General features: G+C 36.8%; 1 protein-coding gene across 7 annotated transcripts in view; it reads right to left on the bottom strand.

Annotated features, from left to right (window-relative positions):
* Positions 1-8,971: 8,971 nt before the first annotated feature.
* Positions 8,972-14,800, bottom strand: part of LARP4 (La ribonucleoprotein 4) — a 66,259-nt gene continuing 60,430 nt past the window's right edge. For all 7 annotated transcript variants that reach the window (XM_043563887.1, XM_043563886.1, XM_043563884.1 and 4 more), the window contains 3 exons: positions 13,495-13,619; positions 13,212-13,380; positions 8,972-11,376 (listed from right to left, as the gene is read on the bottom strand). In XM_043563887.1, the coding sequence (XP_043419822.1) occupies positions 11,038-11,376; positions 13,212-13,380; positions 13,495-13,619 (633 nt within the window). In that variant the 3' untranslated portion in view covers positions 8,972-11,037. The remainder of the gene's footprint in view (positions 11,377-13,211; positions 13,381-13,494; positions 13,620-14,800) is intronic.

Genomic DNA, 14,800 nt, shown 5'->3' with positions numbered 1-14,800 from the left:
TGCCTTTTCTTTCTTTCTGTTGTCTGATTGCTAAGGCTAGGATTTCCAATACAATGTTGAATAAAAGTGGCGAGAGTGGACATCCTTGTCTTCTTCCCGACCTTAGGGGAAAGGCTCTGAGTTTTCCCCATTGAGGATGATGTAAGCTGTGGGTCTTTCATATATGGCCTTTATCATGTTGAAGTGTTTCTTCTATCCCTACTTTCTTAAGGGTTTTATAATAATGGCCTTTATTTTGTTGAGGTATGTTCCCTCTAAACCTGCTTTGAGTGTTTTTATCATGAATGGATATTGTACTTTGTCAAATGCTTTTCTACATCTATTGAGATGATCATATGGTTCTTATCCTTTCTCTTATTGATGTGATGTATCACATTGATTGATTTGCAAATATTGAACCACCCTTGTAACCCAGGAATAGACCCCACTCGACCATACTGAATGATTTTTTAATGTGTTATGTTCTGTTTGCTAATGTTTCATTGAGGATTTTTGCATCTATGCTCACCAGAGATATTGACGTGTACTGGCTAAGATCATAACAGAAGTTGGGCGATGAGAATAGGCAGGTTGTTTATACTCTTCCACTTTTGTATATATTTAAAAATTTCCAATATCCAAACATTTTTAAGTACAGAGAAACATTTCTTATTTATGCATAAGGCCATCGCTTTGTAATTTTATCTAATATTGCTGTCTATGTATGAGAAAGAATACTTCAAAATATGAACATGCAGAACAATGTTTACTAAAAGTCTCATAACTATAATAGCTGAAAAATTAGAAATATTGTCTACCTAGAAGTCCAACAGAATTGACTAAAGTACCATCATTCATTCATTAATTGATTCACTCAAACATATTGAATTAATATAACACGTTAGGCACTGTGTAGGTGCTAGGGATACAGTGTTTGAAATAAGCCCATCCTCTCATAGAGTTTAAAAATTAAGGTCAACATGTAAAAATAAATAACTTTCCTGTTCTAGAGCAATAGTGAATTGAAAGAAAATCCATTCAGTTACAGCAAAAGATAAGTAGGCATGAACCTAATAAGAAATGCACAAGCTTAATGAACAACACTATAAAAGCTAACTGAATGTTCTAAAAGAAGACCTAAGTAGGGGCACCTGGGTGGTTCTGTCAGTTAAGTGTCCAACTTCAGCTCAGGTCATGTTCTAAGGTTCATGAGCTCGAGCCCTGCATCGGGCTCTCTGCTCTCAGCACAGAGCCCACTTCAGATCCTGTCTCCCTCTCTCTCTGCCCCTCTCCCACTCTCTCTCAAAAATAAACGTTTAAAATAAACAAACAAAAAATAAAGAAGACCTAAATGGAAAAAAAAAAAAAGATATCAATACTCCAAAAATTAATCTCTAAAAATCCGTGCAATTTTTATCAAAATCCTATTCCAATTTTCTAAATTGTAACTTGAGAAGCTAATGCTAAATAGAAGATAAAAGGCTCAAGGGAAGTCAAGAAAAATTAAAAGTAAAAAATTTAAAAGGAGGATGTTCTCGAAGAGATCAAAGCATGCTATAAAGCTATAAGCCTCAACACCAAAAAGTTACTTTCCCCAAAATTTCCTGTAAGTGCAATATAATATCCATAGAAACCCCAACAGAATTTTAAAACAAAATTTGTTAGGTGACTCTAAAATTCATGTTAAAGAAAAAAATCACAAGAATAGCCAGAGATTTTAACAAAATCAACCATGGGAGCAGTTTGCCCTTTGACAGCAAAATATACTGAAAGGCTATAGGAGTTAAAATGGGGTGTTATTAATGCAGGAATAAGATAAAAGAAATTTGATAAATACTGAAGAAACAGACTTATTCATAACTGGGAATTTGCTTTATGATAAAAGTGGCATCTCAAATAAGGGAAAAAAAGATCATGTATTCAGCAAATGGTTTTTGAACCAAAGGCTATTCAGAGAAAATAGGTTAAACACTTTCATAATGCACCAAAATAAACTGTATGTATTTAAAGCTAAAATTTAAGGGGCGTCTGGGTGGCTCAGTCAGTTAAGCATCTGACTCTTGATTTTGGTTCAGGTCACAGTCTCAAGGTTGTGAGATTGAGCCCCACATCAGGGTCCATCCATGCGGAGCATGGAGCCTGCTTGGGATTCTCTCCCTCTCTCCCTCAAAATAAACAAACATTTAAAAAGTTAAAGCTAGGGGCGCCTGGGTGGCGCAGTCGGTTAAGTGTACGACTTCAGCCAGGTCACGATCTCGCAGTCCGTGAGTTCGAGCCCCGCGTCAGGCTCTGGGCGGATGGCTCGGAGCCTGGAGCCTGTTTCCGATTCTGTGTCTCCCTCTCTCTCTGACCCTCCCCCGTTCATGCTCTGTCTCTCTCTGTCCCAAAAATAAAAAAAATAAAAAAATAAAAAAAAATAAAAAGTTAAAGCTAAAATTTAAAAAGCAAAATTATTAAGTATTAGAAGAAAATAGAAAAAAAATTTTAATAACTTCAAGATAAGGAAGGCTTTTTTAAGCAAGTCATATAGGAAACGGTTGATAGGGCCTCAAAACCAATTAAAAGTACAAGAGACAATGCAGAAGTTAAAAATCTTAAAAAATACTGGTAAGAATCTATTTCCAATATATTTAACAATGAAATATCCAGAACGTGAAAAAGAGTCATGCCAGTAAACAAAAAATGACAACCTAATGGAAAAATAAGTAATACTAATAAATGGCTAATAAACATGAAAAAAATTAAAACTCATCATGAATCAAGAAAATCTAATTTTAGCAGTAACAGATAAGAGATACTTAAATGATACATGGATGCTAGTATCATGTCTCTTGATTTCTGGAAATCATAAGCTAAGAGACCATAAAAGGGCAGAACTCTTGAGGGTGATCTGTCCTGTTGTGTAAAAGATTTGCTATGTGGATACTAGGGAGGAGAATACGTTCCCTCTCTGGAAGTTGCTGCAAGGGCCCTATAAATCTGCAAGAGCTACTGTTCAATCTTTCCTGTCACATGGAGAAAGCTCACTTGAGAAGCCAATACACAGCTAGTAGACTGGACATGGGAGAGAAGGGTAGGGGAAAAAAGAGAGAGGGAAGAAGGTAGAGATGGAGAGATAGGGGCTAGAATAAGATTATGTAGTTGGATCCAGCTCCACCACTGGACATTTAAAATAGGCAATTGGCTTCCCTCTACCTACTTTCCAACCTCTTTTCAACCCTGTATTATCCAGGCTTCCATTCATAGTCTATTCAATCAGTTTGGTAATTGTTACCAGTAACTGCCCAATTTTCATATCCAATGGAATCTTCAGTCATCTCACTTATGTGGCATTTATCTTGAACACTCTACATTTTCTCTTTCAATTTCTTTAACATCCCTTCTGCTACTTTTTCTTTTATATTTTTAAAAATTGTTTTTATTTGAGAAGTTTTTTTAAGTTGATTTTGAGAGAAGGGGGGGAGAGAGAGAGCGAGCTTGCAAGTAGGGGAGGGGCAGAGAGAGAGAGAGAGAGAGAATCTCAGGCAGGCTCTGCACTGTCAGTGCAGAGTCCAATGTGGGGCTTGAACTCACAAACCATGAGATCATGACCTGAACTGAAGCCGGATGCTTAACCGACTGAGCCACCCAGGTGCCCCTTGAAAACATATTTAAGTGTAAAGAATTATACCTGTTTACCCATCTCACCACCTATTTCTGCTTCAGAACTTTGAAGACATTATAGATACATGTGAAGGCCTATACATGCATCCCTAATGTTCTATCTCACACCCTCTTGATTCCCCAAAGATGGTTACTTAAAAGGTATGCACCATCCTGCAGCTTGTATCATTTCCAAACATATTAGTACATTTTTATAACTTTTAAAAGATGTACCCGTAATATATAGTAATCTTAAGACTATTAAAAAAGGTATCAAACTCTATATGCCAATCTAACTTGTTTTGACACATCAGAGCTGTTCCTGTTCATTCATTTTAAATGATGTACAGTATACCATCATTAAGACATACTATAGTTGATTGGACATTATATCGAGGGACACTGTTTTTAGCATCTCATTGTTTGGAAAAAAATAAAAAAGCTGCAACATTCTTGTAGTGTCCATGAATAAAGTCCAGTAGTTCCCCCAGGGTATATAACCCAGAAGTGGAATCATGATTTTGCAAGGTGTGCTTGTCACTTTCTCTAAATATAGCCAAGTTGCTCTCCAAAATGGTTTTATCATTTTATACTCTTGTAACAGTACATAAAACTGATTTTTCCTCATTTTTGCCAAAACATGGGGATTATACACACACACGCGTGCCAACTTCGACATTTTTTCAGGGTTCTATACTTAGCCCTCTTCTCATTCTTTAACTTACTTCTGATCTTAAGTCACTCATGACTTGTCAGGTTACTTACCAAACATGTCTTATAGGCATCCTAAAAATTTCCCCACATTCTCACATCCAACCAGACAACACAGATCCTGTTCATTCTACTTCCTTAAAAGCATGTATATCTGACCCTTTCTCTCCATCTGATTAGCTTCCTATTGCTGCTGTAGCAAATTACCACTAATTTAGTGGTTTAGAACACATTTATTCTTTTATAGTTCTGGAGGTCAGAAATCTGAGTTTTATGGGGCAAAACGAAGTGTTGCCTGGGCTGGTTCCTTCTGGGGGATCCAGGAGAGAATCTTTTCCTTGCGCCTCTTCCAACTTCTGGAAGCTGCCGGCATTTCTTGGCTCTTGGATGCATCACTTTACTCTTCCATCATCACATCTACTGACTCTGATTCTAGTCTCCCTCTTATGATTATTTTTGTGATTATATTGAGCTCACCTGGATAATCCAGGATAATCATTCCATTTCAAGGTCGTTAATTACAGCTGCAAAATCCCTTTTGCTATATAAAGTAACTTTCAGAGGTTCTGGCGATTAGGATGTAGACATCTTTGTCCTAATCTACCACACTATCTTAATGGCTGTTCCCTTAATTCCAAACATCCTGCTCACCTGGACAACCCAATCCCAAACTATTTACATAGACACCAGAATTGTGTTCTCAACTTCAAATCTAACCATAACCCTCTGCTTTCTCGTGGTTCTCATTCCCTGCAGAATCAAGTGAAAACTCATTTTCTTAGCATACAATGATTGGTTACGATTTATCTACAAATGAAATTCTTCAGCTTTTCTCTTGCCACACGCTACTGAAATCTATGCTCTATTCATTCCAAACTATTATGCTGAATTTGCCTTTTTCACTTGCACTATTTGCCGGTATGCTTCCCATCCCTTTACCTACCTAGCCAACACATACTGATCAAGAGTCAGCTTGGAAGTTAATGCTTTCCCCTCCCGGGAGGGCTGATCATTTCCTGTGTATTCCTAATCCTATCAGCCCTCAAACAAACTAAGAACACCCTCGATAGTTTTTATCCCAGAGTTTTAAGGAAATTCACAATCCTTTAACAGTAACTGTTAAACTGTGCAAAAAATTTCTGGGCATATAACTGAAATTTAAACTTGGGAGACATATATATTTAGATTAATATTTTCCAAAAGGCATAATTAAAATATAAAGGGCATGGTTACATATGTATTATTTTAGTCATAAGGCTCCTGGCACATCCATTCATTTTAAATACAACACAAAGCCTACATAATTGAGTTCACCAATTTGGTTATTAGTCCACTAAAAAGCATACACAATTACACTGTGTCCTGATATGATAAAGAAATTTACATTATACACCCCATCTCTTGCCCAAATAAACTACTAACCTACTGACTTAAGGCCCTAAGGCTTTGCTAATGTACAACTTTGTAAACCTATTATTACTGGAAACATTTTACTAACTGATATTATCTTCATTAAGCTAACTGTTCATTATCAAATTAAAGCTGTTTAAAGGGCAATGCTACTAAGTAGCATTTTGCTACATAAAAAAGCTCATCTTAACAATTGAAGAATAAACTGTGGCAGGATGGCTATGAAATACTTTAGTGTTTTCTTAGTACTATATTCAATAAATGTTTAAAAAGGGGGGGGGGCGGATACGGACACCTGGGTGACTTGGTTGGGCATCCAGCTCCTGGTTTCAAAAGGCTCAGATCATCTCACAGTTTGTGAGTTCAAGCCCCACATTGGGCTCTGTGCTGACAGTGTGGATGGAGCCTGTTTGGGATTCTCTCTACCCAACCCCCCCTGTCTGCCCCTCCCTACACTCTGCAGGCACTCTTTCCAAATAAATAAACTTAAAAAAGAAATGTTGGGCTTTCACATTTTTACAATAATCAGCTGTTTTAGAGCCAGAGATTCTCTCAGCTTTTCCATCTTTGCCTTTTTCTTCCATTATTGCCTTAACATAGTTTTAAAGACGGAGAGATTAAAAGATTCATTTAAATTCTCCAGTGAACTTTCCCTTTAAAAAGCCCCCCAAATCATTCAGCTCTATCTAGAGTTTGATACAAAGCAAAGGTGTGGTGAAGAGCTAAACTAAAGTTTTTCTCTTAGAAATAAAAAGTTTGAAAGCCTAGAATCTACATACTCAGGTCAGGCTATAATCTGCCTCATGAAAGCAAAATCCTTAAACCTCACATTGCCCTTGGTTCTACCCGCCCCCTTCCCCCAGCCCCATCAACATCTGCTTCTGACAGTAAAAGAATGTAAGAAAACCCTAGGATCATAAAGCTGAATCTTCTCTCTTCCCTCACTTTGCAGAAGAAATTTCACACAGCCGATACCCCACTCCCCCAAACCAAACCAACCCCACCCCCCAAAAAAGAGCTGAGACCAGAATAATGATGGAACTAGAGAGTGGGCAACATATAAAATTAGGGAAAAATAAACACAAGCAGTCATTAGACATAAACCACCTGGAGAAAAGGAAACCAGTTCTGCTTTTAAATAATTTTATTTTTTCTAATTTTGTGTTACTTTAATTTCCCGTAGCACCTTGGCAATGTTGAAAACAAAAATACAAATACAAGGATGTACTCATTTTAACATAGTATGCATGAGCATGTGTCACACCATCTTTTTTGGGGGGGGGGGGGGGTTGGGGGGAGGGAGCAGTTTGGACAACAGGAACAAACCTAAGCAATGGACAAAACAGAAGCCGGATAACTGGTTCTGATCCCCGACCCCGAACATTTGACAGGGGTCACTAAAAAGACATGTAAATCAGGCAAAAAAAACAACAAAAAAAAACACCCAACTTGATATAGATGTTTCCTTATATATACTGATCAGTGTTTTGTGCTGAAAAACTGAAAATAAAACCATTTTATTTTATACACAGCCTGTTGACATAGGAGTTGTACTTTTTTAGGAACAGTCTACTCAACAATTCATAAAAAGTTGCTACTTTTTAAAATAAACTTTAAATTATTTAATAATCAGACGATTCTGAAAGAGAATTTACTCTCAACTTGAAAACAAATTCTCTTTCAACTTCTTAAAATGTCCTCATTCAATTAATTAAAAACTGAAATGTCTATGTATCTTCTTGGAAGCTCAGACTAGCTAAGTTAGCATACACCAAAAAAGCCTAAAGTTAAATTAATGACCATCAAATCGTAAGGAAATATAAAAAGTTGGGAAAAAACTTCATCATATAATTAAGAATTTATAAAAATCCTCAAAAGGAACACACTGTCCTCTTTGCATTTTATCTTTTCTGTAAAAACAAACAAAATGGGTATGTTATTTTAAAACAGGGTTAATGTACATGCCCAACACAAATATCAGGAGACCTAACCCTAGTGCTGTTCAACTGTGTCAAAGTAAAACCAGTGGATATTTAAGCCAAGAGACTAAATATTAAGGCTGTAACTAATAAAGCTCAAGAAAGTGTTCAGTAACTTTTAAATACTATTTTCTGCTCCGGCAGATGCTAACACTCCATTATTATTAAGCCTTTTGCAAAGCCAACCTGGTTATTTAAAAAGGAATGTGAAACAATATTCAAGCTACCTTAATTTTAGGAACTGAAAATAAAAATCGGCATGTCATTTGATCACATGCAAATCGAGCACATAACAACAATAAACCCTTATCACTGAAAGATCTTATCTTCTTCCAAAATCCAGTTGAATAAAGTTACAGATGGATCACTCTTTTGAATGCCAGTGTCTATACTTGCAAAACTGATAGAGACAGGCAGGCCCTAGAGATTATGAAAACCTCAATTATCAGCATAGGAAAGAGAGACAGGTTTGCAGTATCTCCGTATACCTTCTCTATGAAGTGCAAAGCGATGAACTTGTGTGACTCTTATTCTCTTCATGCAGTAAGAACTATGACAGAAAACCACTGTACTACGCACTCAATATCATCTGTATATACTTTTAGCCTTCAACAGCCCAAGGAAGTGTTAAGTCAGAAGGATGAAGAGAAAAAACTGACATTTAAATTCCTCCTTCTAAAGAACCAAATAAATAATTGAACTACAATAAATGCCCAACCCGCATCAGTTACAGAGAACTGCTGGAAAAAACCCCAAACAAGTTCACACAACTCATAGGCATCATTTAGATACAAACCTTAAATTTGCTGTAATAAAATAAATGCTAAATACTGTGAATATATATATATCTCTCACACACACACACACACACACACACACACACACACACACACACACTCACTCTCTCTCTCTCTCTCTCTCTCTCTCTCCCGTATACATCCCACCAAACTGGGAACTATTAGCTGTAATGAGGCAAATTAAATTAAAAACACTATTTTATAAGAAATTTAAAAACAATTATGTCTTTAAATTTCTACTTTCAATAGCATTTTGGGGGGAAAAAAGCAAGAACACAGTTGCTTTCTTCAAGAAGAAGACTCTTCCTTTGTTTCAGTTAGAACATTTAGTTTTGGGAAGCTGGGTGGACTAACAGTAAGTCACACAGCATACAAGCGTATTTCTGTGACACATTGTAAGAAAAGTAAAGTTTCATTTTAAGTGCAATAATTAAGTTTATAATCCTTACCAAGTGATTTTTATAAAATGTTTATTCTCTTAAATCCAAGGCATTCACAGAGTGTTAACACTTTAAATGTTTATCATTTCCACCAACTGCAGCATTATCTAAGTAAACCAAAATAAGCACTTTTATCATAGATGTAGTCAATGATTATTAATACTTTTTTTTTTTTTCAAGGACCTAAACTTCCCCCAAATTTCAGCACAGGTAGTTTTATTGTATGTTTCATTCTAGTATATGATTTTAAAAAATAGTGTGTAGAAATGAATAGTTTCAAACTGCTTAAATATATTATATACCATGTTATCAATTCACCAAATCAAAAGCAACTGCCAAGCTGAATAATAAGTTACAAAGAAATGATAATTCTGGCTTGTACAGAAATGTGCAGTGTTTAGTTACCTACTAATACAAATCTCCAAAGCTTAACTTAGAGTTGGAAGATGAGTTTCACAGTAATGTAATTTTAACCTCCATTTACATTCATTTTAATATATTACTAAGATGTTTACTCTATGTCACAATGGTGCTTTCCAGTGTTCACAATTTACAGTTTCAATTTGTACATATGTAATTCACTAACATAAGGGACAGTTATTACCATTACAAACTATCCCTAAAAAGAAAACAAAACCCCACCTTACATAGAACTCTAAAAATGATCTGACTTAAAACAGATTAATGCAACATGGTTTTAATATTTTAGCCATTTTCTAAACACCAGCATGTAAACTTGCCTACTTAATATGACAGCTACAACTTTATTCACTGAGAAAGTATGTATTAATTTTCTTCAACTATCTTTCTCACCTTAACTCAAAAATCTCATGACTTGCTGGTTCTGTTTCTGTGAATTTCAAACTGTATTTCTTTTGAGAAAGGGAAGGAAGAAGATGATAAAATATACTGTAAACAGAAAAAAGTTGCCCCCAAATTAAGTTTAAAAAAATTTTTTTTTACTTCTACACTATTTAATACTTTAAGGATCAGTTACAATGTTTCATCTTTAACACACGAATAAATTACTGCAGGGTCAGTCTGACCTACCATTCTGGGATCTAAAATTCTAAACACGTGAACAGAAGAATAAACTACTTCAATGTTCAATTCGGAAATTTAAAACAGTTATATGATTTGACTAGACTGGTCAAGGCAGTTAGAAACATACAATTCTGTAGAATGGTGGTTATTTTGCTTTTGGGGGTGGGTAGTCAAAGAACAGAGAATAACAAACAAATGAAGTAACAAAAAAACCTGTTTCCTATTGGGGGGGGGGCAGGAAATCACAAAGCAGTTTAAACTTCTGAAGTCCATTTGACCTATCCACTCAGATCTAAAACAAATTTTTGATTTTCTGAATAACCCCCATTCTTTCCTTGAGTATCAAGCTGACTGATAGTCACATCTCTAAGTATAATCAGAGTTTAACAGCTTGTTCAGACTGAATTTCAAAATGGAAAAAAAAATCTACTCCAGTATTACATTCAGTTTGCAAATCATTTACTAACATGACAACAGATTTGGCTTCAATCACTCTTGCACACACTCACACCACAACAGGCACTCCAGCCACTGATCTGCTTTGCAACACAAGGCCATATAGGCAGAGATGGCATTCTCCAAGCCAAACTTTAAATAGATTAAAAAAAGTAATTTCTAATTTTACAGAAATGCTTCTTCAAAAAATATTTTCTCTCACTCCCTCATCTCCTATACTGAAGGATGTGTAATATGTTTTTTTCCCCAAGCTAAATCTGAACCCTCAAAATTGATTCTAAGCAGAAGATCTCTGCAAATTAAAATCAAAAACAAAAATAGAAAAATTATATTTTTATATATGTATACATATATATATATATATTTATACTGATTGGAATCCTCCAGCATTTTAAAATCACTTTAGAGATGAATTTTGGGATTCTACTGCTCACAACTCCAAAATCCACAATGATTTAAGGACATAGACTTTTCTCCTGCTTCCTTCCTGGCTACCCCTTCCCCTCCAGAACAGTTCAATACAGCCACGGCTCAAGTTTTAATGGGAAGAGAGAGAAGTTTCTGAATAGTCTGTTTGTTTTACTTTGGTGATCTGGGTGGCACGTATTGCTCTTTGCCATTACGTCGAGTCACTCCCTGAGGTATAGCCCTATGGCCAAACTGGCGTCTCTGTTCCCTGATTTTTCCAGCTGCTCCCCTGGGAATGGTATTGCCTCGGAAACCAGAATATTCCTTACTAGCCCTTGCTTCTGGCTTCTCATGTGATTTCTCAATGGACTTCTCAGCAGCTCCATTCTCTTCATTTTTGGTGGGAGACACTACATTGGAGCGAAGTTCTCGTAGTGGCTGCACAAGAACTGGAGATGGTTCTTTAGGGGGCTTCTGGCACACTTCAGCATAACTTAGCTTTCGGGGTTCCTTTGAAGGGAAGATAAGAAACTTATGGTACACATTCTCTAAATAATAAGCTACAAAAAGGACAGTGTGAGGGGCACGTGGGTGGCTCAGTCAGTTGAGCGTCCAACTTCAGCTCAGGTCATGATCTCACGGTTGGGGAGTTCGAGCCCTGCATCAGGCTCTGTTATGACAGCTCGGAGCCTGGAGTCTTGTTTCGGATTCTGTGTTTCCCTCTCTCTCTGCCCTTCCCCTGCTCATGTTCTCTCTCTCTCTCAAAAATAAACATTAAAAAAAAAAGGATAATGTGACCCATAAGAAAATCAGCAAGTTATTTATTTATTTACTTACTTATTTATTTATTTATTTATTGGTAATGTTTATTTATTTATGAGAGGGTGCGTCAGGGAAGGGGCAGAGAGAGATGGAGACAGAGAATCCCAAGCAGGCTCCACACTGTCAGCACAGAGCCCAATGCAGGGCTCAAACTCACAAACTGTGAGAGCATGACCTGAGCTGGATGCTTAACCCACTGAACCACCCAGGCACCCCAGTAAGTCATCTTCTAGGGAAGGGCAATAGGCAGTCTCATACACATTGCTATTAAAGTGTACTGGAACAATCTTAAAACAAAAACACAGTAACTTCGCTGAAAGTAGTAAAATGCCTTGGCAATTTATGTAACAATAACTTCACTTGAGGAATTTATCTGAAGGATGTTCATGTCAGCATTGTTTACGGTGATGAAAAAAACTGGAAACAACCCTAAACGTCTAATAAGGAAGGACAGATTAAGTTAATAATGTACATTCATGTGATGAAATGAAATGATTCTATTCTGTCCTCCCTGGCTACAAAGAACCCTAAGATGGATTCCACGAGAATCTTAACAGCATCTGGGAACCAATAATGTATTTTTTTTTTTTTAATTTTTTTTTCAACGTTTATTTATTTTTGGGACAGAGAGAGACAGAGCATGAACGGGGGAGGGGCAGAGAGAGAGGGAGACACAGAATCGGAAACAGGCTCCAGGCTCTGAGCCATCAGCCCAGAGCCTGACGCGGGGCTCGAACCCACAGACCGCGAGATCGTGACCTGGCTGAAGTCGGATGCTTAACCAACTGCACCACCCAGGCGCCCCCCAATAATGTATTAATAGAGGACTGATTAAGTCTTAATTACTTCATCGGAAAAAAATGGACAATAGGGGTGTTATGAGAATGGGATAAAGCATGTAAAAAGTCTTTAGCACTGGTCTTGGCATAGAGCAGGCTATTCAGTAATTGGTAGCTGCCATTCTATTATTATTAAATAACAAAATAAACTGTTCTTAACCTAGAAAAAAGGAACTATAACCAAACTGCAATTAGTTATATCAATGAATGAAAAGATTATACATAAATTTTGTGTTTTTCTCCTTGCTTTTCTGTATTTCCCTAATTATAAAAACAATTTCTGGAAACTGAATAAAAATAGGAGTGGCCCTCATAAGACTTGTTAATAAGCATTATAAAAAAAGAATTTCAAGGGTCTCAAAGCCTCTTTACACTAGCCCAAAAACAATACACTCATCATAATCTGAGTAAGAAAGAAGCTTCACTTAACTATAGGATGATCAGAAAAAAGCCATTAAAAAAACCCAGAATGAATAGTGACTTCCTCACTATCTCCCAAAGGCTAAAATTTCCTGTTTCCTCACAGTGATTTTAAATTTCTTTAGCTTCATTTGAGGCAGGCAGCCTCAATTTGGGCTATTTCCAATGACTCTACTCTAGCAAAGACTTATGCGGGAAACAAAAAAAAAAATCTCATTATTTAACCTATTGTTTTTTTCTCACATAGCAAACTCATCAAGTTACCTGTAGGGCCATAGCTACAGCTGCATTTATGTTACTATTACATGGTGAAGCACTATTTGTCCTTGATGGCTTTGCAGTACTCGGGGAAGAAACTGGTATAGTTGTCTGGTTGAGAACATCCTTCTGAACAGTGGAATCCTCTATTGGATCCTTTACTTGCTGAGTTGTGCTAAGGAAAAGAGAGCTTGATATTAGACTTAATACAGCACACAAAAACACCCAAGCAAACGATCAGAAGAAAAAGTAATTTCAATGTGGAAGATCTTCTATACTGAAACTGTACCTTAGTGCAGGAAGCTCAGCGGTACATGGAGGACTGGTACTCATACTGAGTTGCTGGGCAGAGGTGCAGTCTGTCTGTTCATCCTCTACAGGCACTGGGCAACTAACTCTCAACTCTTCGTTATCCTTAAAGTAAAATCATATTTCAAAATTGATTTATATCAACACTTCTTCAAAGAAGATATACAAGTGGCCAATAAGCACATGAAAAGATGCTCAACTACCATCAGTTATTAGGGAAATGCAAATCAAAACCACAATGCGAAACCAACCATTTCACACTCACTAGGATGGCTATAATCAGTAAGACACACAATAACAAATGTTAGTGATGATATGGAGATAATTGGAACTCTCGTACACTGAGGGTGACAATGTACAATGGTGCGGTCATTTTGGAAAACAGTCTCACAGTTCCTCAAAAAGCTAAACATAGAGTTACCATGTGACCCAGCAGAATATATGTAAGAGAAAATACATGTCTACACAAAAACTTAATACACAAATGTTCATAGTAGCATAAAATAAGATTATTAGGTTTGGGTACAAACCTGAAAGCTCATCAACTGGTGAATGGATAAACAAATTGAGGTCTATCCATATAATGGAACATTACAGTGCAATGAAAGGAAGTACATACTAGTACACACTACCACAATGGATGAACCTTAAGGACATTATGCTATGTGAAATAAGCCAGTCACAAAAAGACAAATATTGTATGATTCCACTTATATGAGATACCTCGAGTAGTCACATTCATACTAAGTAGAATGGTGGTTGACAGGGGCTGAGCAAAGGGGACAGAAGTGGGTAATGGGAATTGCTGTGTAAGGGTATAGTATTTTATTTATTATCTACTTCTTTCAAATGTTTTTATTTTTAAGTAATCTCTACACCAAACGTAGGGCTTGATCTCACAATCCAGAGACCAAGAGTAGTACACTCTACCAACTGTCCCGGCCAGACACCCCCTACAGCATTTTATATTTACAAGATGAAGAGTCCTGGGGGCACGTGGGTGGCTCAGTTGGTTAAGCCTCTGACTTTGGCTCAGGTTATGATCTCACAGCTCAAGAGTTTGAGCCCCATTCGGGCTCTGTGCTGACAGCTCAGAGCCTGAAGCCTGCTTCTGATTCTGTGTCTCCCTCTACCCCTGCCCCTCCCCCTGCTCATGCTCTGTCTCTCTCTCAAAAATAAACATTTAAAAAAAAAAAAAAAGACGAAGAGTCCTAGAGATTAGAAGCACAACAATGCAAATGTACTTAACACAACTGAACAGTACACACTAAACAATGCTGAAGATG

Source organism: Prionailurus bengalensis, chromosome B4 (assembly GCF_016509475.1).
Source record: "Prionailurus bengalensis isolate Pbe53 chromosome B4, Fcat_Pben_1.1_paternal_pri, whole genome shotgun sequence".
NCBI classification, from domain to species: Eukaryota; Metazoa; Chordata; class Mammalia; order Carnivora; family Felidae; genus Prionailurus; species Prionailurus bengalensis.
Note: the sequence above shows the minus strand (reverse complement) of the source record. Positions and strands in the feature narration are given on the sequence as shown.